This window comes from Crotalus tigris, unplaced genomic scaffold, assembly GCF_016545835.1.
Source record: "Crotalus tigris isolate CLP2741 ecotype Arizona unplaced genomic scaffold, ASM1654583v1 scf7180000019065.834497, whole genome shotgun sequence".
In the NCBI taxonomy this organism is placed as follows: domain Eukaryota; kingdom Metazoa; phylum Chordata; class Lepidosauria; order Squamata; family Viperidae; genus Crotalus; species Crotalus tigris.
The window spans coordinates 769,613-791,518 of NW_024097356.1; the positions used below are offsets into that span (position 1 = coordinate 769,613).

General features: G+C 51.7%; 2 protein-coding genes across 2 annotated transcripts; both read left to right on the top strand.

The window, feature by feature from the left end:
• Window positions 1–5,192: 5,192 nt before the first annotated feature.
• LOC120315052 (ubiquilin-1-like) lies at window positions 5,193–11,411 on the top strand. The gene is made up of 3 exons (XM_039358723.1): window positions 5,193–5,374; window positions 5,835–6,779; window positions 9,862–11,411. Exons 2-3 carry the CDS (start codon window positions 5,868–5,870, stop codon window positions 11,308–11,310), a joined length of 2,361 nt encoding a protein of 786 aa, XP_039214657.1. The 5' UTR covers window positions 5,193–5,374; window positions 5,835–5,867; the 3' UTR covers window positions 11,311–11,411.
• A 5,101-nt stretch (window positions 11,412–16,512) lies between these two features.
• On the top strand, window positions 16,513–18,316 carry LOC120315055 (ubiquilin-1-like). The gene has a single exon (XM_039358727.1). The coding sequence runs from the start codon at window positions 16,740–16,742 to the stop codon at window positions 18,093–18,095; it is 1,356 nt and encodes a 451-aa protein (XP_039214661.1). The 5' UTR covers window positions 16,513–16,739; the 3' UTR covers window positions 18,096–18,316.
• Window positions 18,317–21,906: the final 3,590 nt, after the last annotated feature.

Sequence of the window (21,906 nt, forward strand, 5' to 3'; positions counted from 1 at the left end):
CCAAGTGTGGCTGGACACACAAGGAATTTCCCTCCGTTACAGAAGCGCTCAGTGTATATATAAACAGCAAGTGATAAATCATGATCATAATCATCATCAAATACAATCCTCATAAACCATAAGATACAGCACTCAGTGATCGTCATAGGATACTAAATAATCAATCAACATCAATTGTAACAGGATACTAAATAAAGGCAATCAGCATAATTCATGAGATACAAACAGCAAAATTATAGTCATAAGAAGCTAAGGAAATAACTTAGTAGACCAATGTCTTCTTGGTGATCCCAAAGGCGCTTTTCCAAAAGGCAACTGGACTTTCTTGGTTTTTTCCTTGAAAATTCTTCTCATCTTGAGGAATGGTGACGAAGAATCTCCCTAGACATCCTTTTGGTGATTTCCGGCCAAGCGTTCGAGGCTGCCTTTGTCACTTTCTGGTCAAGAGGGGTGGGTGGGTGCCGTCCCTTCCCAGCATCCAAGCAAGGCTCATCTCCCACCTGGTTGGGTTTTGTAGTCAAGCATTCATGTCTTCAACCATGGCTTAAAAGAGAGGGATTACAGAAAAGGTAAAATGATTGCACGGAAGAAGGTGCTTCGCTGGCTATCCATTGGACTGGTATATTCAAGTGCTAAGGCAGAGAAAACCCTGGATAGCTTCTGGGTTATGGCTGGATAGGAATGTATTTCATGAAGGAACTTGAGCAACTGATAGTCGGATGACAAGTTCACCTCTATAATGCAGAGATAAATTAAAAAGATAAGAACATAAGCTGTGGTGTCCTGGTTGGAACCCCTGGCCCAACATGTCCATCAGCCCATGGGTCTCTCTGCAGATGCCCTTCAGAGGCCTCCCCCCCCGGCCACCAAGGTTCAAAACCACCCATCCTCTCCTCCTCTTCCTCTTCCTTTTCCTCTTCCTCCTCCTCCTCCTCCTCCTCCCCCTCCCTCCCTCCCTCCCTCCCTCCCTCCCTCCCTCCCTCCCTTCCTTCCTTCCTTCCTTCCTTCCTTCCTTCCTTCCACAGGTGCAGAGTCAACTTCTTTTGGGATTAACCAAGTATTGATCCATTGGTTGTGACATGATGGTCTTTTAAACTCTCTGTCACTATAAGAGTGCCACTAACCAATGTAGCTTAAGATATATCACATCTTTAGCATTTCCAACACTATTAAAGAAGTAGACCAATTAAAAGGAGAAAATGAGTGTATCCAGACTGTTGTTTGCAATCAGCACATTCAAAAAATGCGATGAAGAAGCTTACAGATAGATCGTTTTATGATTTGCTTTAGGACCATCATAAGTGGTGCTGTCAGACTGATTAATCAGAAGTTCCCTGAGTCCCGTTTTCTTCCTTCCCAGCATCAGCCAGTGTCCTGCTGTCCATCATGACCACATTCGGACATTCAGCATCTCCTGATGAATAGAAGGGTTTCGTAATGATAGAAACAGCTTGGAATATTATGAGACACAAAGCAAAAGGTTGATGTTGTATTATTTTTGTAATTATTGCACCCAAGAAAGTCAAAAGTCATTGTCTTTTCTCTCTCTCTCTCTCTCTTTAGATTTTTTTTTCTTTTTTCTATATTTCTAACTTTTGTTTCTTCTATATTTTGATCTTATAATGAAATGTAATTAAATAAAATTAAAACAGAGAAGAGACTGGACAGTCACTTGTCTGAAACAATATATTTTCTGCTGCTTGAGTAGGGGGGTTGGACTGGAAGACCTCCAAGGTCCCTTCCAATTCTGCTGTTCTATGATTGTAACATTTCTAAGAATATTTACTTTTTATTTGATTTCTGTGTGCAAAACCACCGGATGGCTATTGAAGATTCAAATTCTTTAGTCCAGCTTTGATAGAGTCTGCATCCGTTTCAAAAATGTTTTTCAGCTTTTGACACAGGTATGCTGTGGGTTTATTATTATTGGTTTGTTGCACAGTCAGCCTGATGTTCAGACTGGATTCGGCCTTTTTTTTTTTTTCTTTAACCACCTATTGACTCCTTTCCAAGGATCTGGGATAAGCAGATGTGTTGTTTGATGTGTTGAAGGTATACTTGCAGGATGAAAAGTGTTCTGAGTAAAGCTGCCTTTTGCAATTGTCTGATGGTAATTCAGATTTTTCAGGATTGCACCCACGGTGCCTATCACGGCTGCTTCAGTATTTTTATTAATTTATCAAAATATAAAGTACAGAAATAAAAAATTAAAGTAATGGGAAAATAAGGGAGAAAAGGGGAAGAGAGAAAAGTGTAAAGGGGAAAAAGAAAGTAGGGACTTAGGAGTCCTTTTGGTGCAGTAGAATAAGGCAGTAACATAAAACATAAAATATAAATGGTACAGGGGGGGTGGACTGAATAGGGGGGTGGACTAGAAGACCTCCAAGGTCCCTTCCAACTCTATTATTCTATGACCTTCTGAACCTCAACTCTTTACTTTTATAGGATAATATATACTTTCTATAACAACGAACCCATCTAATTAGCAAAACCCAAAATCAAAGTTTCATTTTTTTCCCCACCTCAAGCCCAATGTTCAAAAGTGCCTTCCAAGTAGAAATAAAATGTCTTCTTTTCTTTACTCAAAGCAGTTTGATTATCTCTGCTAACTCCATCAACTTTTGTAGCTGTTTGTCCATTGTGGGAATCAAAGTGTCCTTCCATGTTTTGTGCAGAATATTCCTGCTGCTGTCAACATACAGTATACAACATCAAAGTTCCAGATTTTTTACCCAGGTTCTTTATTCATTAAACCCAAAAGAAAAGTCTTTTTTTTTTCAGAGACTTTTCCAAGGTGGCTATCACATTTGGGGCTACCCTTGCTTTCTTTTGCCCCAGTCATTCTATTTCTGGTTTTTATATTTTGTTATCTTCTCCAGTTCTTCTGTTCTGCTGTCTCCAGGCACTGCCACGTCCATTATCCAGACTTTTTTTTCTCTTATCGACAATTGCTGGGGTGTTATGTGGCAGATGCCCATATTATTATTATCAGATTTATTTGCCATTCATCTTGCGGTTTGAGCGATTCTGAGTTTAACTTCTGACATGAATTCCATCGAATAAGAAAAACACCTCAGGTGCTTTTGAAGTGGCCAAAGCTTTTTTTTTTTTTCCCGTTTTGTAGCTGAACCAGCTACATCTTCCTCCTCACCCTCCTTCTTATCCTCAGCATCCTCTTTGATGTCTCCATCTTTGCCTACAAATTTGGCGCAGACAGCATCCTTCGCTTTATAGAAGTGACTATTTGCAGCCCAGGGCTGAAGTGAGGGGTCCTTGGTGCTCTGTGAGTTTGGTGATTTTCTTGCAGAGGTTTCATGACCCAGCTAGGTGACATCATCAGTGCTGATGGTAATTTAGTAATAAAACATCTGCACGAAAACCACCAAGCACAGAGAGCACCAAGGACCCCCCTGTCTTGTGGTTTATTGGCTGGGATATCCCATGTTAGGTGAACAGTTTGTTTGTTTATTTATAGATATGCCACCCCATCTCACTGTCAAGTGATACTATAGGTCAGTGTTTCCCAAACTTGACCATTTTAAGGCATGTGGACTTCAACTCCCAGAATTCCACAGCCAGCGTTGCTGGCTGTGGAATTCTGGGAGTTGAAGTCCTCATGCCTTAAAATGGTCGAGTTTGGGAAACACTGCTATAGGTGAGCAGTTTGATTGATTGATTGATTGATTGATTGACTACCCATGTCACTGTCAAGCGACACTGTTGAGTTAGGTAATGTTAACTTGGGCTTAGAGTTTAGTGAGCCCAGTTTCTTAATCTTTTCCAGGTGTAGCACAGGTAAAACTCAACAGAATAGGTTGTGATCTGGGGGGGGGGGGTTGTTTCCTTGTCCCAGCTTTGGACCCCCTGTGCCCATTTATGACGCTCTTTGCCCCAAGGGCCTCGAAGCTCCCCCTCCGCCCCCTCCCCCGTTTCCGGTCCTCTGGGCTAGAAGCGCTTCGTTCTCCCGGGCTGGCTTTTCTTCTCCCTGGCTTTTAGCCGCGGGGAGCGGAGCTCAAGACTGGAGCATCCAACAACGCTCCGCAAGGCAGCCGGGAAGCAGCGCAGCAGCCCAGTTAATGGTTAACGGTCCCTGCGGCTCCTCGGCGGATGCGGGCTGGATTCCCAGGCGGGGCGGCGGCGGGCATAATAGCGGCGCCCCTCCAGAGCCGGCCGGAGCCTTCCCGAGCAGCTGCCCCGAGCGCCCACGAGGCCCGGAGGCGCCCCGCAGCCACCGGTGAGCCCGCAGCGCCCGGGACCCCGCCTCCCCTGGCCGACGGGACGGCCGAGGCGGCGCCCCGGGAGCGGGCCCGCCGGGGGCTCCCTCGGCCCGGGTGGGGGTGGGAGCCCCGCCGCGTCCGGCGCGTCGCAGCTGGAAGCCGGGAAGAGCCCGGGCGGCTCCGGGCGGCGGAGCTTTGCGCAGACGGGGCGGGCCCGGGAGTCGGGTCCAGAGCCTGGCCGGAGGGTCGGGGGAGGCGACCCTTCCGCCGGGCAGAGACCCTCGCCGGCTGCGCGGTCACCGGACGGCTGGCCTGCCGCCTTGGGCGGGAATCTGTGCGAGAAGAGGGGGGGGGGAGTCGGGGGTCTTGGCGGGAAGGGAAAGGCGCTTTTGGCGAAGGACCCCTTACCCGCTAGCCGGGATCCAGAGCCGGCTGACATCCCGGGGGGGGGGGGTCTCCAGCCGCTGGGCGACGTTGCAGGCGTCGGGTTTCCGCCCCCCCCCCGGCTCCCTTTCCCGCTTCCCCGGGTCAGGGAAGCAGCTGAGGCTGCGTCCCCACAATCTGCTAAACCTAGCCAAGCACGCGTCTTAAAGCGGGAGTCACGGGGAAGATGGAGTGGGTTTACTTTGGCAGGGCCTCTTAAGCCTGGCCGGGGGGGGGGGGGAGAGGCGGGGGGACTGTCCCCGGACGAGTTTCCCAAACGCGTCTGGAACAGCCCGGGGCGCCCCGCTAACGACCCGGTTAATCATTTCTGAAGCTGAGTGGAATTCCTCCTCGCTCAGCCTTTCTGCCTCCCAGCCCGCAGGACGGGCTTCCCTCCCTTGGCACCTAGCCTGATGCCGCCCACCTCCGCTTCTTAGCAGGCTGGGGTGGGTTCTGGGCTAGCTACCTTGCAAGGTGCGCAGGAGGGTCTGAATGTCCATTTTTAGAGACGTGTCCTGACCACAGGGGGACTTTGGCGCGAGAAAGCAATAGCAAAACCTCAGCCGGACATCCAGTTGCTGCCGTGAAGGAGAAAGAAGGAAGGCGGCATCCAGGCGCTCGGGAAAGACAGCGCCGGCAGCCCAGCGGGAGCCCAGGCCGGCAAGCGGAGTCCTCCGGTGTGCGCTGGAGGTGGTGGAGCCGGCCAGGAAGGGTGGAGCAAGAGTCGTGCACAGGTAGGAGAGAGCAGTGCAATATGGGTCCTGAGGTTGGTTGGGCTGGGAGGCAAAGAGGTGGGTGCAGCCCAGGTGCTGGGCCAGACATCTCGTTGGTGAGTCCACCAGGCCTCTGAGGCTCGGCTGTGGTCCTGAGCCAAAGGGGGGGTTGAAACTCCCACCAGTGGGGGTCCAGGATGGGACCTGGACTGGGCCCTTCCAGGAGGGGAGCTCCGTTCCAGAGCCCTGAGAAAGAGAAGCAGCTGAAAGGAGAACCCAAACTCAAAACTGAAGAGGTGGAGAACTTGGAGGCACTTCTTCCTTCTGCTCTAAATCATGTGAGGAGGGCATCCCTCCTCCTCCTCCTCCTCCTCCTCGTTCTTCTCACCAGCCCTGGCCTGGGTCCTCTTGTTCAGAACCTCCTGAGATGGCTTGCAAAGAGGGCTGATGCTCGGATTCTCGCTTTGTCTTCTCTGTCCAGGAACCAGGACCCCACTGGACAAAGTGCTCCCCCATGGCCGCCCTTAACGACAGCCGCTTTGACCCCATAACCTTCGTCCTGACGGGAATCCCCGGCATGGAGGCATCTCACATCTGGATCTCTGTCCCCTTCTGCCTGATGTATGTGGTGGCCCTCATGGGAAACGTGTTTCTCCTCTTTCTCATCGCCACAGAGCGCAGCCTCCACCAGCCCATGTACCTCTTCCTGGCCATGCTGGCAGTCGCTGACCTCATGCTGTCCACCTCCACAGTGCCGGAGATGCTGGCGATCTTCTGGTTCGGGTCCAGGAAGATCTCCTTTGACGCGTGCATCGCCCAGATGTTCTTCACCCACTTCAGCTTCATTGCAGAGTCCACCATCCTGCTGGCCATGGCCTTTGACCGTTACGTGGCGGTTTGTGACCCACTGCGCTACATGACCATCCTCACACCTTCCGCGATAGGGAAGGTGGCCATTGCCGCCGTCGTCAGGGGGCTTGCAATCATGTTCCCCCCCATCTTCCTCCTGAAGAGGCTGCCCTACTGTGGCCACAGCACAATGCCACACACCTATTGCGAGCACATGGGCATTGCTCGCCTGGCTTGCGGGGACATCACCGCCAACATCTGGTACGGCTTCACCACGACCCTCCTGTCCTCTGGCGTTGACGTGGTGCTCATTGCTGCCTCGTACGCCTTGATCCTCCGGGCCGTCTTCCAGCTGGCCTGCAAGGAAGCCCGGCGCAAAGCTCTGCGCACCTGCGGCTCCCACATCTCGGTCATCCTCTTGTTCTACACCCCGGCCTTCTTCTCCTTCCTCACCCATCGCTTCGGCCACAACATCCCTAGCTGGATCCACATCTTGTTGGCTGACCTCTACGTGATTGTGCCGCCCATGCTCAACCCCATTGTCTACGGAGTCCGAACGAAGCAGATCCGGGAGCGGGTCATCCGTATGCTCTCCCACAGGGGGGGGACCTGCTTCTGAACCCTGGACCGCCTCGGCCGAACGGTGAGGGAGGACCTGGGCTGAAGGTGGCTACAGGGCGAGAGCTGCCTCCTTCTCAGGGGAAGGAGATGGACTCCCAGGTCAGGAGCAGCAAGAACTCTTGTGGTGCAGTTGCTCTTCCGGGCCGTCTTCTCCCTGGGGGAAACGCCTCGTTGCAGCGGTCAGTGTGGCTGCAGATCCATTAAAGCTGCCCACTCCTTGCCCATCCGTGCCTGGTTGCCTGGTGTGGTGCTTCTTCCCTGGAGTCAGAAGGGGAGCTGCAGGCAGCTGCCTGGGTGGGCGGGAGAGCGGTCAGCTGCCCTTCTCTTGTCCTGCTTGTGGGCTCTCCGGATCTCTCTGGCTGGCCTCTCTGAGACCGAGAGCACTTGACAAGGCCCACCCCTCTCCACCCCCCCCCCCCGTTCAGTCCAGCCTCTTCTGTCTCAACCACTGGTGCCTCTTTGGCTGCGAGGGGGTGAGGGTACCTCCTCTGGCCTCCTCCTGGAAGTTGTCCCCAGAAAGGGTTTGGATGGGCTGGGCCTTTTGCCCCCCCTTCCCCATTGGGTGGTCTTTTCTGTGGATTGCTTGAAAGCATTGGGGGAGGGGGCTGCGCACATCCCAAACCCCCATGATGGGCCCCTGCCCTTTTGCCTTGCAATGCTGTGCATGAAGGTGGGGGCCGCTGGACAGATGTGAGCACAAAAACCCGAGGGGACCCCCCCCCACACACACTGCAGAACCACAAGGGGGAACTAGGCGAATTGGGGCCCAGCAGAAGAACGCCAGGGACTCCCCCCTTCCCTTCCTTGTTTTGCCCCAGGCCAACTGCTGGGCCTCACTGGCTCTCTCTCTGGGAATTGAAGTCCACAAGTCATAAAAGAGCCAAGGTTGCCCACCCCTGCCCTAGGCCATTTCAGACATGTGGCTGTCCAGTCTCTTCTTAAAAACCTCCAATGATGGAGCACCCACAACTTCTGGAGGCAGGTTGTCCCACTGGTTAATTGTTGTAACTGTCAGGAAGTTTCTCCTTAGTTCCAGGTTGCTTCTCTCCTTGATCAGTTTCCATCCGTTGCTTCTCGTCCTGCCTTCAGGGGCTTTGGAGAATAGCTTGACTCCCTCTTCTTTGGGGCAACCACTAAGATATATTGGAAGACTGCTATCATGTCCCCCTTAGTCCTTCTTTTCATGTTAAAATGGTATTGATGGATTTGAGGTTAAAATTTGTATTTAGAGGGTATTTGTTGTTGTTAATTGCAAAGTCGTGTCCGACCCATCGCGACCCCATGGACAACATTCCTCCAGGTCTTCCTGTCCTCTACCATCTTCTGGAGTCCATTTAAGTTCACACCTACTGCTTCAGTGACTCCATCCAGCCATCTCATTCTCTGTCGTCCCCTTCTTCTATTGCCCTCCATCTTTCCCAGCATCAGGCCCTTCTCCAGGGAGTCCTTCCTTCTCATTAGGTGGCCAAAGTCCTTGAGTTTCAACTTCAGGATCTGGCCTTCTAAAGAGCAGTCAGGGCTGATCTCCTCTAGGACTGACCGGTTTGAACGCCTTGCAGTCCAAGGGACTCGCAGGAGTCTTCTCCAGCACCATAGTTCAAAGGCCTCCATTCTTTGGCGCTCAGCCTTTCTCATGGTCCAACTTTCACAGCCATACATTGCAACTGGGAAAACCATGGCTTGACGATACGCACTTTTGTTGGCAGGGTGATGTCTCTGCTTTTGAGTATGCTGTCTAGATTTGCCATAGCTTTCCTCCCCAGGAGCAAGCGTCTTTTAATTTCTTGGCTGCAGTCCCCATCTGAGGTGATCTTGGAGCCCAGAAAAATAAAATCTGTCACTACCTCCATTTCTTCCCCATCTATTTGCCAGGAATTGAGAGGGCCGGATGCCATGATTTTGGTTTTCTTAATGTTGAGTTTCAAGCCAACGTTTGCACTCTCCTTCTTCACCCGCATCAAGAGGCTCTTTAGTTCCTCTTCACTTTCTGCCATTAGAGTGGTATCATTAGAGAGTATTAGACTACTACAAAAATATGTTGTACTCAAAATATACTGGAAGACTGCTACCATGTCACCCCGGTCCTTCTTTTCTCTAGGCTGGCCATACCCAAGTCCTGCAGTCGTTCTTTGTATGTTTTTGTCTAAGATGCCTTTAATCATCTGAGTTGCTCTTCTCTGCACTTTTTCCAAAGTCTCAACATCTTTTTTGTAGTGTGGTGACCAAAACTGGATGCTGCATTCCAGGTATGGCCTGATTGAGGTTTTGTAAAGCTTAGATGGCACCATGCTGGAGAGAGCTGAGGGGTTTGGCTGCAGTGCCATCAGCTGTAATTCCAACTTCCATGAGGCTCTTGCTTGAAGACCCTGTTAATGGGGGTGAACTGTGGGACTCTACCTGAAGGAGGGGAGCGAACTGCTGACGGTTGAGGGGAAGCTTCCACCTTGTGCCCTGCGTTGAGCCTGTGACCGTTCCACTCAATTTCCTGCCCAGCACCAGTTGTGGGAAGGAGGTGCAGGACATGCAACTGTTGTGTTGGCTTCTGAGGACACAAGGAGCGTTTCGCTGGGATGCCACAGGAGGGCTGAGGGGGCTTGAGCCCATCAAGGATGACCTGTGGCTTGTAGAGGTTGGCCCTGGGGAGGGGTCCCGGCCCACAGAACTCCCCCTGGGCAGCCTCCTGTAGAAGGCCGGGCAGAGGTCCAGCCAGTGGCCTCCACAGTGACATCACAGACCGTGGATTCCGCCTCAGAAGGTTGGCGTGGTATCTCTGTGGGCGGGGGAGAGATGCAGGTAGAAGAGGAGACCCATAGCTTGCACGTGGGCAGAGTGAGGAAGTTGGGCAGGGGCACTTTGGGCTGGGATGAGCAGCGCGCTCTGACTCTGACCGGCCACAGCCAAGGGAGAGCTTTCATCTCTGCTTGCTACCCACTTGGCCTTCGTTCTTTTCCCAGAAGAGAGAGGAAAAACTTTGCGGCATTATGGTTGAAAGCCAGATCATTCCAGGAGTTGACTTCAGATCCACCAAAGAGCCACAGGTTGTCCGGATAATTGTGAAGGCACCCTGGCAGAAGGAAGAGTTTCTAGTCCACAAGGACATGCTGGTGAGGGAATTCAAGGAGCACGTAGCCCGGCACTTGTCCTCTCCTCCTTCCCAAATTGTGCTGGTCTACACTGGAAGGATCTTAAAAGACCACAAGTCCCTAGCCCAGCACGGGATCCATCTGGACAGCAACGCTGCTGTTTATGTCGTCATCCGGTCCCAACAAGCAGGTCCACCCCGGCAGGTGCCCACCCTTCCAACTGACCTGGGCCCAGACCCCAAAGCCCCCAGGAACGGCATTTTTGCAAGTGACAGTTTGCGGGATCTGGCGGCCAGCCTGGGCCTGAACCCCGCCAGTTTCACGGAATTCCAGATCCAGCTGATATCCAATCCTGACCTGATGCTGCAGTTTTTGGAGAGCCCCTTCATCCAGAGCAAAGTCTCAAGTCCCGATCTGATGAAGGAGCTGGCCACCAAGAGCCTCCAGGTGCGGCGAGTAATAGAGAGGGCTCCCGAGATCATCCAGGTCTTCAGCTCTCCTGAAGGCAGGAGGTTGGTGTCGGAGCTGGTCAAGAACCCAGCTGCTCTGAGGGAAATCATCAAGTCCCCACCCCAGGCTCACCCTTGTCCCGGGAGCGTCCCCAGTGGAGACAGCAACACGGCCTTGCAGGACCTGCTGATGGAGCTGCAGGGCCTGGTGCGGAAGGCCCTCCTCAAAGGATCTGCCCCCACCGTATTGCCAGGAGTCCTCGGGGGCCACCAGCCCTCCTTTGAGCAGGGCGGGAAGTCTGGGCGGGCCAGGCAGCAGCTGCCTTCCTCCAAACTGTGGCCCCCAAGGTCCGGTGGCCAGAACATTGGCACGGCTGTCGGCCATGACCACAGCAAAGGAGAAAGTGGCAACGTGCGAGGGGAAACGGGCCAGCTGGCCTCAGCAGCGGTGAAGAACCTGCTCCATCAGATCATCAAGCACCTCGTGCAGAGCATGGCCAGCAGCCCCTCCAGGAACCCCACCGGTCAGAGTCTCGGCTCAGAGGGGGCGGGCAAGGCTGCCCAGAAGTACATGGCTGGATCCAGAAACTCCCGGGAGCAGATCCCCGCTCTCTTGCAACAGATCCAAAACACAGATGTCCTTCTGGCAAGCTGGAGCCCTAAAGAGATCCAGGGGCTGCTGGAAATTCAGCAGAGGTTGCAGGCCCTGGCGACCGATGAGCCGGCGCTGGAGAGGCACAGCCGATCAGAGCGCCCCGCCCGGAGGTCGTCTTCCATCACATCCCTCTGTGACATGATGCCCCTGTCTGGGGCAGGGGAGGAGAAGGGCTTCTCTGCCCCTGAGATCTGGCAGAGTTTGGCGGCCGATGACTTCTTCTGCAGCCCCCCCCTCCGTGTCCACCTGCGGGGCTGCTCGGGGCAAGCCTCTTCGAAGCAGCAGACATACAAGCTCTGAAGCCGCAGGGCTGAGCCTTCGGCGGAGTGGATGGGGCCCTTCTGGGGTAGCTTCTGTGCAGATGCGAGAGCTTCATAAAGGAATGGATTTCATGGTTTCTGATTAAAAGCTTTAAATCTTTCAGCACGTCTCCTGTTGCTTCTGGCTGGGCCCTGCACCGGGCTTCTGGCCCTTAAGGTCGAGTCCGCTTCTCGGCAAAGGGGCCAAAACCTCTAACCACATTCGGGGAGTTTGGCCCTTTTTTCCAAGAAGAGAAATCTGGGCTGGTCTTGCAACCTTTCACCAAGGGGGTGTGTGCAACCACCTCATTTTTTTCCCACGCTCCCATCTCTTGCAACGAATCACTGGAAATATTCCGGAACCATGAACTGAGTTGCTTTATAGTTCTGGTCCAGACAACATAAACTCAATGAGAACGATTTTAAAACAATATTTATTGTCCAGGAATTCTAAGCAGAGACTTACTATGCAGAAGATACGTCTGGTCATTAGGATATTGTTCATTCTCATAGGTAAAGGAATAATGGACTCCTCCATTCTGCGTAAAGGTTACATGCTGGCACGGATCACTGGGAATCCATGCAGAGAGATCATACAATGGCACAAAGACAGGAAGTCCTGCAATAAACTTTTAAACTCCTCCCATTAGATAAGCTATACGCAGGGGTTCTCAACCTTGGCAACTTTAAGACTTGTGGACTTCAACTCCCAGAATTCCTCAGCCAGCTTTGCTGGCTGAGGAATTCTGGGAATTGAAGTCCACAAGTCTTAAAGTTGCCAAGGTTGAGAACCCCTGAGCTATAGGATTAACTAACAACTGAAACTACATTACCCATAAGCCATCGCTTAAGGAAACGGTGTTTAACCTTTCAAATGCTATATGTTCTTACATATATGATACAACATTAACCCTGTAAATGTCAAATATTCTAACACAGTCCTAGCTGGCTACAATCCAGTCCAGCACAGGAAATCAGTGCAATAATTATCCCAAAGGTGGTTTTCCAAAAGGTAACTGGACTTCCTTGATTTTTTTTCCTTGAAAATATTCCTCTTCTCATCCAAGAAGTTTCTTCACTTCTAAAGAAACTTCTTGGATGAGAAGCAAAAAGTTTTCAAGGGGAAAAAAAAACAAACCACAAGTAAGTCCAGGTGGAAAAAAAGCACCTTTGGGACAGTCGTGAGCCAGATGGCTGAGAGTCTCCAGAGACGCCGCAATAGTCCATAGTGGTGGCCACTGGTCTGGTGATGGACATCCAGAGCGCCCTTTCACCTGTCCAAAGGCCTTTGATTTCCTCCCGCTGGGGGACAGCCTTGGCAGAGAAGAGCAGCCGAGGTGATCAGGGGACTGGAGGCTGAAACAGGAAGAACGGCTACAGCAGGGGTGTCAAACTCAATTTCATTGAGGGCCGCATCAGCATTGCGGTTGCCCTCAGGGGGCCAGGTGGGTGTGGCCAGGGTGGGTGCGGCCTACTGAGTGGGCGTGGATGGAGTAGGTGTGGCCTACTGGGTGGGCATGGCCAGCTCTACATCGTTCGTGTCAATGGTGCCTGTGGGGGCCTGGGCAGGAGTGGGACAGATCTGGGGGTCTCTGGCAGAAGGGGGTGGGACCGGGATAAGCGCCAAGGCATGGTCCATTTCTTCATTCCTCACAAAGGGTGACACCTCTCCAGCGTGCACCCAGGGGGCGGGGCCAACGCAGCAGGGGCTGGTTCCTCGCTGTTTCCAGACAGCCTTTTGGAGCTAAGACTGAATGCATTTCAGCATAGATGGCCAACGCAAAATTGTACATTGGTTCCCTCCCGGCCAGTCTGGGCCAGGACCAAGGCAGCGGGGGCCGTTCCCTCACTATTTCCAGGATGGCTTCGTGGGCCACATGACACCACTTCGCGGGCTGCATCTGGCCCCCGGCCCTTGTGTTTGACATGTCTGGGCTACAGGAACTGGGCTTGACTGGTCTAGTGAGGAGAAGGACCAGGGGAGACAGGATAGCAGCCTTCCAATATTTAAGGGGGCTGTCACGGAGAGGAGGGGGGGGTCAGCCTGTTTTCCAAAGCACCTGAGAGCCAGACAAGGAATAACGGATGGAAACTGATCAAGGAGAGATTCAACCTAGAAATAAGGAGACATTTCCTGACGGAACAATTAACCAATGGAACCGTTTGCCTTCAGAGGTTGTGGGAGCTTCAGCAGTGGAAGCTTTCAAGGAGAGGCTGGACTGCCATCTGTCAGAAATGGGGTAGGGTCTTCTGCTTGGACAATGGGTTGGGCTAAATGCCCACAAGGTCCCTTCCAAGTCTGTTATTCTAAAAACATAGATGTGGTGGAGGACGATAACTGCACCAACCCACGGGAGACCACTGTCATGGCAGACATCTTGCCGAGGGCCCACATACCTACCTGGCCCCAGGGGGGGGGGGGGCTTGGCTCGACTAGCTCATAGTTGGGAGACCCCGGAGGAGGAAGAGCCAGAGGACGTCTGCCTGAGGCTGGCAACAGGACCTTGCAGTCCCCAAAGGGTTCCCGCTGGTCAATGTGAGTTCCACATGCGTGCACACACAGAGCTGCAGAAGCAGGCGCCCATAACTCCAAGCCAAAACCCACAAGGGCACAAGTGGAGTTGGACCCCTGCCAACAGAGCTGAGGGGAGGGCAAGAAGGTTTTTTTCTTTGCTGCCTTATTTCATCCTGTCTCTCATCCTGTTTGGCTGTGGAGGGATGACAGGGAAGGATTTGTGCAGACCCCATTTTGCAAAGCCTCCGAGGGCCCCTGGCCGGGCCCAGTCCTGCTCTCCACAGCTGAGCAAGTCCATCCGAAGCAGCTCGTCTTCTCTTCCTTTCAGATAGTTGAACCCAGCAATCTTGAGGTTGTGTAAAGCTGGTGGCTAAGCTCACACAACAACACTCTAGATTTAAGATTTAATGTCCAGCGTGTTGTGTGGGACCCAGCCTTTCTCTTTGTGTGCTGTGTGAGTCATAATATGGTTGACCTAGTTTGTTCAGCAAAGTGCTGTATGTATCAAAGAGCACTATTTGTTCCTTCCTTCCTTCCTTCCTTCCTTCCTTCCTTCCTTCCTTCCTTCCTTCCTTCCTTCCTTCCTTCCTTCCTTCCTTCCTTCCTTCCTTCCTTTTCTATAGCTGCCCAACTCAACCAAGTGACTCTGGGAGGCGATAGAATGATATGGATTCAGATTACTTGCAAGAAGTACTTAGGAATGAAAACTAAGCCGCCAATATTGTGATATGCCAATCTCTGGTGCCTCTGGAAGATTGCACATAATGCTGGTTGCATGCTTTAGGAGAGTTTGCAAGAAGGCGGGACGTCCCAAATAACAGTAGCAATAGCACTTAGACTTATATGCCACGTTACTGTGCTTTACAGCCCTCTTTAAGCAGTGTACAGAGTCAGCCTGTTGCCCCCAACAATCTGGGTCCTCATTTTACCCACCTCTGAAGGACGGAAGGCTGAGTCCACCTTGAGCCGGTCAGGATGGAACTCCTGGAGTGAGCTGTGAGTTAGCCAGCAAGGGAAGTCCACTCAAAAGATCTTGACAAACTGGAACAAGATGAGTTTCAATGTGGAGAAAAGCAAAGTTTTACATTTAGGCAGGAAAAATCAAAGATATAAGTACAGATTAGGTGAGACCTGGCTCAAAAACAGCAACTGTGAGAGGGACCTTGGAGTCCTAGTGGACGATCGCTTGACCGTGAGCCAGCTGTGTGCAGCTTCAGCCAAAAAAGCTAATACAATCCTGGGTGGTAAAACAGAGGCATAGAGTCAAGATCACATGAAGTATTAGTACCACTTTATAAAACCCTAGTGAGGCCACACCTGGAATACTATAGCCAGTTTTGGTCACCATATCACAAAAAAGATGTCGAGGGTTTAGAAAAAATTCAGAGAAGAGCAACTAAGATGATTGAAGGCCTGGAGACTAAAACATACGAAGAATGGCTGCAGGACTTGGCTAGTTAGAGAAAAGAAGAAATGGCTGACATGATAGCAGTATTCCAGTATTTGAAGGGCTGCCACAAAGAGGAGGGGGACAACCCATTCTTCAAAGCACAAGAAACAATCGTTGGAAACTGATCAAAAAGAGAAGCAACCTGGAATTAAGGAGAAACTTTCTAACAGTAAGAACAATTAACCAGTGGAACACCTTGCCACCAGAAATCGTGGGCGCTCCATCACTGGAGATATTTAAGGCTAGACAGTCACTTGTCTGAGATGGTATAAGTTATCCTGCTTGAATGGGGGCTGGACTAGAAGACCTCCAAGGTCCCTTCCAGCTTCTATTCTATTCTATTCTATTCTATTCTATTCTATTCTATTCTATTCTATTCTATTCCATTCCATTCCATTCCATTCCATTCCATTATTATTCTATTCTATTCTATTCTATTCTATTCTATTCTATTCTATTCTATTCTATTCTATTCTATTCTATTCTATTCTATTCTATTCTATTCTATTCTATTCTGTTCTGTTCTGTTCTATTCTATTATGTATTCTATTCTGTTCTGTTCTGTTCTGTTCTGTTCTATTCTGTTCTATTCTATTCTATTCTATTCCATTCCATTCCACTCCACTCCACTACACTACACTCCACTCCACTCCATGTCAAGGGCCCTTCCTGCATATCTATGCCAGCTGTTTGGTGGCAACGTGTCTGAGCACCCTTCCCTGGATCACGGACTCCACTGCCAAACTCTCAGATGGGGCTTCATGTTCAATCTGAATATCACAGTAAACTGAATTATTCATCCTTCCCCCAAAAGGCATATTTTGGGGGGATTCATAGGGGCTCAATCAGCAGAGAAGCATCTTTCTCAGATGTTTCTCCCTCTGGGAAGCCTATCACCCAGTCTATTATGGGATGGCAGATCTGGGCAACCAGTTTCCATCCCTTCCAGCCAACTTGTGCTAGAGTGATGAAGTTATATTCTGGCTTCTGGAGAGATAAACCTCCTCAATCTCGAGAATAACCCCCCCCCCAGTTTCCTGAGCCCTCCAATCCGGAGAAGAGGCGGGCAAGAGCCCAGCCGGCCTTGGCAGTCGGCTCAGGACCCCAGACTGGCTCCTGGGAGCCCTTTTGACCAGCTTGGCCATGGAGTGACATCCCCGGCGATGTCACAGTGATGCCCCCCACCTGGCCGGGATAGTGAAGAGACAGCAGCTCCCTGGCCCAGCAAGAAGGAAGGAAGGAAGGTAAGAGGAGGGGGAGAAAAGGAGGCCTGGGAGGGGGGCTCCGACACCCACCCTGGCTTTGCTCTCAGGGTGCCAGTTTGCCTTCCAACACAGACCGCTCTTCCATCTCGGAGACTTGACACCCACCCATTCCTTTTGTCCATCCGGCAAGAGACCCCTGTCGTGTTTCTCCTAGGCAGGCCCCTTCTCCTCCTCTTCCTCCTCCGGCTGCTCCATGAACCATGGAGACCTTGAACATGCGCCAAGAGGGCGCCGCTCACGGCTGCCCTGTCCTGGCCCCCAGCCCCAATTTCATCTGCATCACCGCAAAGTCTCCCAAGGGCAGTGCCCAGTTCGTGCTGCCTCGGGAAACCACCGTACGGCAGTTCAAGGAGAAACTTTCCGAACAGTTCACCTGTGAGCCGTGCCAGCTGGTGCTGGTGTTCTTCGGGAGGATCTTGAAGGACCAGCGCACCCTCCAGCAATGTGGGGTCGGTGATGGGACGACTGTCCACCTGGTCATCCGGTCCCTGAAGAGAGATCCAGAAGGCTCTGCTCAGTCGTCCTACGTGCCCAGGCCCTCAAGCTGTGCCCTGGCACGAACGGGCAGCAGCCTGAGCCTGTCCGCCTTGAACCCGGTCTCTCGGGGTTCGTGGGGCCCCCCGGAGACAAATCCCACCAGCCTTGAGTGGCATCAGACGCCAACCTCCGAGATGATTGTTCAGAAGGTCCGGCAGCTGATCTTGGCCAACCCAGAGATCCAGCAGCTGGCTCAGCAGTTCCCTGCCATCTGCCACATCCTGAACAACATGGGCATCATGCGGGTGATCTTGGACAAGATGAGAGAAATTATGGACCTGGCAAGGAGCCCTGAGGTGGAACAGGACCTGAAGAATCCAGAGCCACTCCTGATTAACGTTCAGAACAACACTCCCGGTGGGGACAACCCCCTGAGGCAACTCAACAGTGAGGTTCAGGAGCCAGGGCCGAATGCAGGCCAGGACCTCCTTGCCCCCTCCAGGAACCCTTGTCCAGAGCACAAGGTCAGGGGTGGCGAGGGATTTCATCCGGGAGGCCCTCCGGGCTCTTTCCCCGTCTCCAACAGCTACGGGAGGTTTTGCACCAACAACTCAAGCAACGATGAAGGTGGCACCTTCAACAGCCTTCAGGATCCTCTCGGGTCGTCCCTGCCCAGCCTTGTGCCCAGCCCTGGGGCAGGACCGTGCAACGTAGGGGGTATCCAGGCCCTAATTGTAAACCTCTGCAACGCCTACACCCAGCGCGTGATGCTCTCCCTCATGCAGAACGCGCTGCTCGCCTCCCAAGAGACGCAGGGCGCCCGGCAGGAGCACGTCCAGCAGCAGCTGCAGCATTTTTATCAGCAGATGCAGAGGCCAGAAATGGTGGCCGCCCTGTCCAGCCCCAAGGCCATCCAGGCCTGGGTGCAGATGGAGCAGGGCTTGCAGACCCTGATGGAGGAAGCCCCGGTGCTGCTACCCTGGTTCGTGCTGCGCTTGAAGGGGTTGGGGCACACGCCTGCGATGGGGGCCGTGGCCACTGGCTCTCCCTCTGGAGAAGAATCAGCTGCTTTGGAATAGGGACACCACCTCTCCTCTCTTCTCCCAGGAAGGAAGGAAGGAAGGGGCTGCGCCCTTAGAAGCTCCAAGGTCAGATGGGCAGCCCAGGGCGCAAGCTGGAGAATCGCTCTTCCTGCACAGCTGCCCTGCTGGGAATGAGAAGAAGCCGTTCCAGGAAATCAGAAGGAAACCAGGAGATCTCCTTTGTCTTGGGGGTGACGTTCCTGTAACATGTTCTTCAACATCCGCTCCACCTTATAAACCAAAAGTGAAAGACCAGCAGCCTTCCTGCCTGCTCATTCCCACCAGATCAGAGCCTTGCACTAAAAGGGCCTGGGGCTCCTCAACTCAGTAGCCCTGGCCTGAATGACGGATTGGCCACTGCTGGACACTTTGGGAAGGGGTTGCCCCACGCCTGTTCACAGCTGAGGGGGTGGTGGCAGAGAGCTTTGCATTCCAGTCTCAGGGTCAGAATTGGCTGCCACAGGAGAATGTGGTGGGGACACCCAGGCTGGGTTTGGGGGCTGAATTCTACACTGTACTCTGGAAGGCTCAGCCCAAGCAGCAGCTGGACCTCAGGAATTGGGGGTGGATTGCCAGCCCTGGATTGCCAGAACCTGGCTGATATCTCCTCCTCCTCCTCCTCCTCCTCCTCCTCCTCCTCCTCCTCCTCCTCCTCCTCCTCCTCCTCCTCCTCCTCCTCCTCCTCCCTTCTAGCACTGATGATGTTCCCTAGTTGGGTCATGAAACGTCTCCAAGAAAACCACCCAGCTCAGAGAGCACCCAGGACCCCACGGTCATTCTCCTCCTCCTCCTCCTCCTCCTCCTCCAGAGCAGAGAGGGAGGAAGAGAAGCAGACAGGTTCCTCCCTTGAGGCAGGCTGCAGAGGGACTCCAGAGCAGAAAGTGGGGAGGACTTTGCAATGATAGTTTTCTGGGAGGCCCCAAATGATTCCCTTCTGGAAGGAAAACTGCAGGAGCAACACAGGTTGGTTGGCATCCCCCGGCATCCCAACAGAATGAGCAAATCAGTCCATCAATCGCTCTTGAAGAGGGCCTATTCTCCCAGCTCTCTTGGAGAGTTTGGCCAGGATCCCTTGCTTTGCCCCTTCGGTGAAGCCCCAGGCCATTATCCCCACCTCCCCCAAGTCAGTTCCAGGCGGCTGGAAGAGCCCTAGAAGGTCTGGAGATGTTCAGCCTGCAGGACAGACCCAGTGGAGGCACAGGAGCAGCCTTCAAACCTCACAGCGGGGAGGGAGTGGACGTCTTCTCTATTGCCCCAAAGGACAGGGTGAAAATGCCAAGGAAGGCGGTCCAGGCTGGGCATCATCAATCAAATTTATCATCCGTAAAATAAATGTGTCATTAGAAGGGAATATTTGCAGGTCAGGGTTGAACTGTGGGGTCCTTGGTGCTCTCTGAGCTTGCTGGTTTCCTTGCAGACGTTTCGTGACCCAACTAAGGAACATCCTTAGTGGTAGATAGAGGCGAGGTTTGCTCTCTATTTATATACAACATAACCCCTCTCTCTTCTCGCACTGAAGATGTTCCCTAGTTGGGTCATGAAATGTCTGCAAGGAAACCAGCAAGCTCAGAGAACACCCAGGACCCCACAGTTGTTCTCCTCCTCCTCCTCCTCCTCCTCCTCCTCCTCCTCCTCCTCCTCCTCCTCCTCCTCCTCCCTTCTAGCACTGATGATGTTCCCTAGTTGGGTCATGAAACGTCTGCAAGAAAACCACCAAAGAGCACCAAGGACCCCAAAATCCCCCTCTTCCTGCTCCTCCCTCTCTGCAAACCCTCCTTCCATCTAGCACTGATGATGTTCCCTAGTTGGGTCATGAAACGTCTGCAAGAAAACCACCCAGCTCAGAGGGCACCCAGGACCACAAATGTGTCCTTTTCTTTTTGACAATCCTCCTTCCCATCCGGTCCACTCTCTCACACATAAGTATTTCTGGTGCTGTAGCACTTAAAAAAAAAAGTTTAGCATCTTTTTATGAATCCCTGTTAGAAGAATAATTTTGTTTTTCCAGTTGTGTGAGGAAAACACACTTTCACTCCAAGAAGTAAGCTTTGCTTTTAAGGAAAGACTTATTAGTCCCCCCTCTCTCCTTTGCTTTTGGCTTGTGGGTTTCCTCCATCCCATATTTCAATATACAGCCCATGTCCTACATTGTATAGCTACATGAAACTGAAGAGTGTGGGAAAAAGAGCTTAGCTACATGAAACTGAAGAGTGTGGGAAAAAGAGCTTATTGTTTTTACAGAACTGTGAGAGGAACTGCTAGCCTGTGGAGCAAATACATTGTGTGTATTTTATTCTCGTGAGCCTAATTTGAAGCTTGAGAAGTATCTAGGAAGGTTTCTGCTACGCTGAAAACCCGTCCTAACCAGAATCTACTGATATAATAATAATAATAATAATAATAATAATAATAATAATAATAATAATAATAATAGTAGTAGTAGTAGTAGTAGTAGTAGTAGTAGTAGTAGTAGTGTTGGAAGGGACCTTGGAGGTCATCTAGTCTATAATAGCAATTTTAGATAGAACCCCTAGGCACTAAAAACCATAAAAGGAAATTCATAAATAAGGACCGGGGGCGATAAAATTAGAGTAATGGGAGAAGTAATCAGGGGTGGAGATAATATATTTACTTTAGAACAAACTTGGCCCTTTGATGACTTGTGGACTTCAACTCCCAGAATTCCTCAGTCAGGATGCTTTAAGACAGGGGTCTTCAAACTTGGCCCTTTGATGACTTGTGGACTTCAACTCCCAGAATTCCTCAGCCAGGTAAGCCTGGCTGAGGAATTCTGGGAGTTGAAGTCCACGTGTCATCAAAGGGCCAAGTTGGAAGACCCCTGATTTAGAAGTTTTGGATAGGTTGTGACGACATGATTATAGTACGATTGCTAAGCCAATGAAGAAGAGGAGGGAGGTAAATTTGTAACGGCAATGGAGAATACAAAGAATGAATATTGAAGATTTAAAGTGTGTCCACTGTGTGCTTGCGTGCACAAGGAGCGTCCCCTTTGCAAAGGAGTGCAAATAAATTACCATGGTTTTCTCTTGGAAGTTTTGGCCTGGGATTGTTTATTTCAGCTAGACAACGAATCCCACAAGAGGAATCGTCTGCCATGTCTGGCTCTTTTGCTCTGCCTTTTGTTTCTCAGAGAAGGCGCTCGCTCTGGAACCAAAGGGCCACCTATGGTTTGAAAGAGGCCTCAGAAGCTGCAAAGTGCCCTTAGATGTTTTCTGCTCCGTCAGTTTGGATTTTCAAGAGCAGAAACATTTTCCTCCAGGTGATTCTTTTGACACCTGCAGCATTGTAACTGACTGAGGGGTCCTCGGTGCTCCCTGAACTTGGCTGTTTTCTTGCAGGCATTTCATGACCTAACTAGGTAACATCATCAGTGCTACAAAATAGGGGGCTTGTATTGTATATAAACAGAGAACAAACCCAACTCCCTTCTAGCACTGAAGAGGCTACCTAGTTTGGGCCATGAAACGTCAGCAAGAAAACAATCAAACTCCGAGAGCACCAAGGACCCTTCATTTCAACCGTGAGCTACAAATATTCCACTTTATAACTGACTGGGGAGACAGGCAAGGTCCTTTCCACGAGTCATCCATGGATCTGTGATATCAGGAGGTTGTGTGGTGCAGGACCGGACTAGCAATGCTCCAGAAGCAGGGACCGAACGGCCCTGAGTGGGTGGAGGGCGATGGCCAAACTTCCCGAGGACAAAACCCCTGGAGATGTGGCCCACCAGCTGTGTCACAGATCTCTGTGATGTCAGCAGTGAGATCACAGTCCAGCCAAGTTCAGG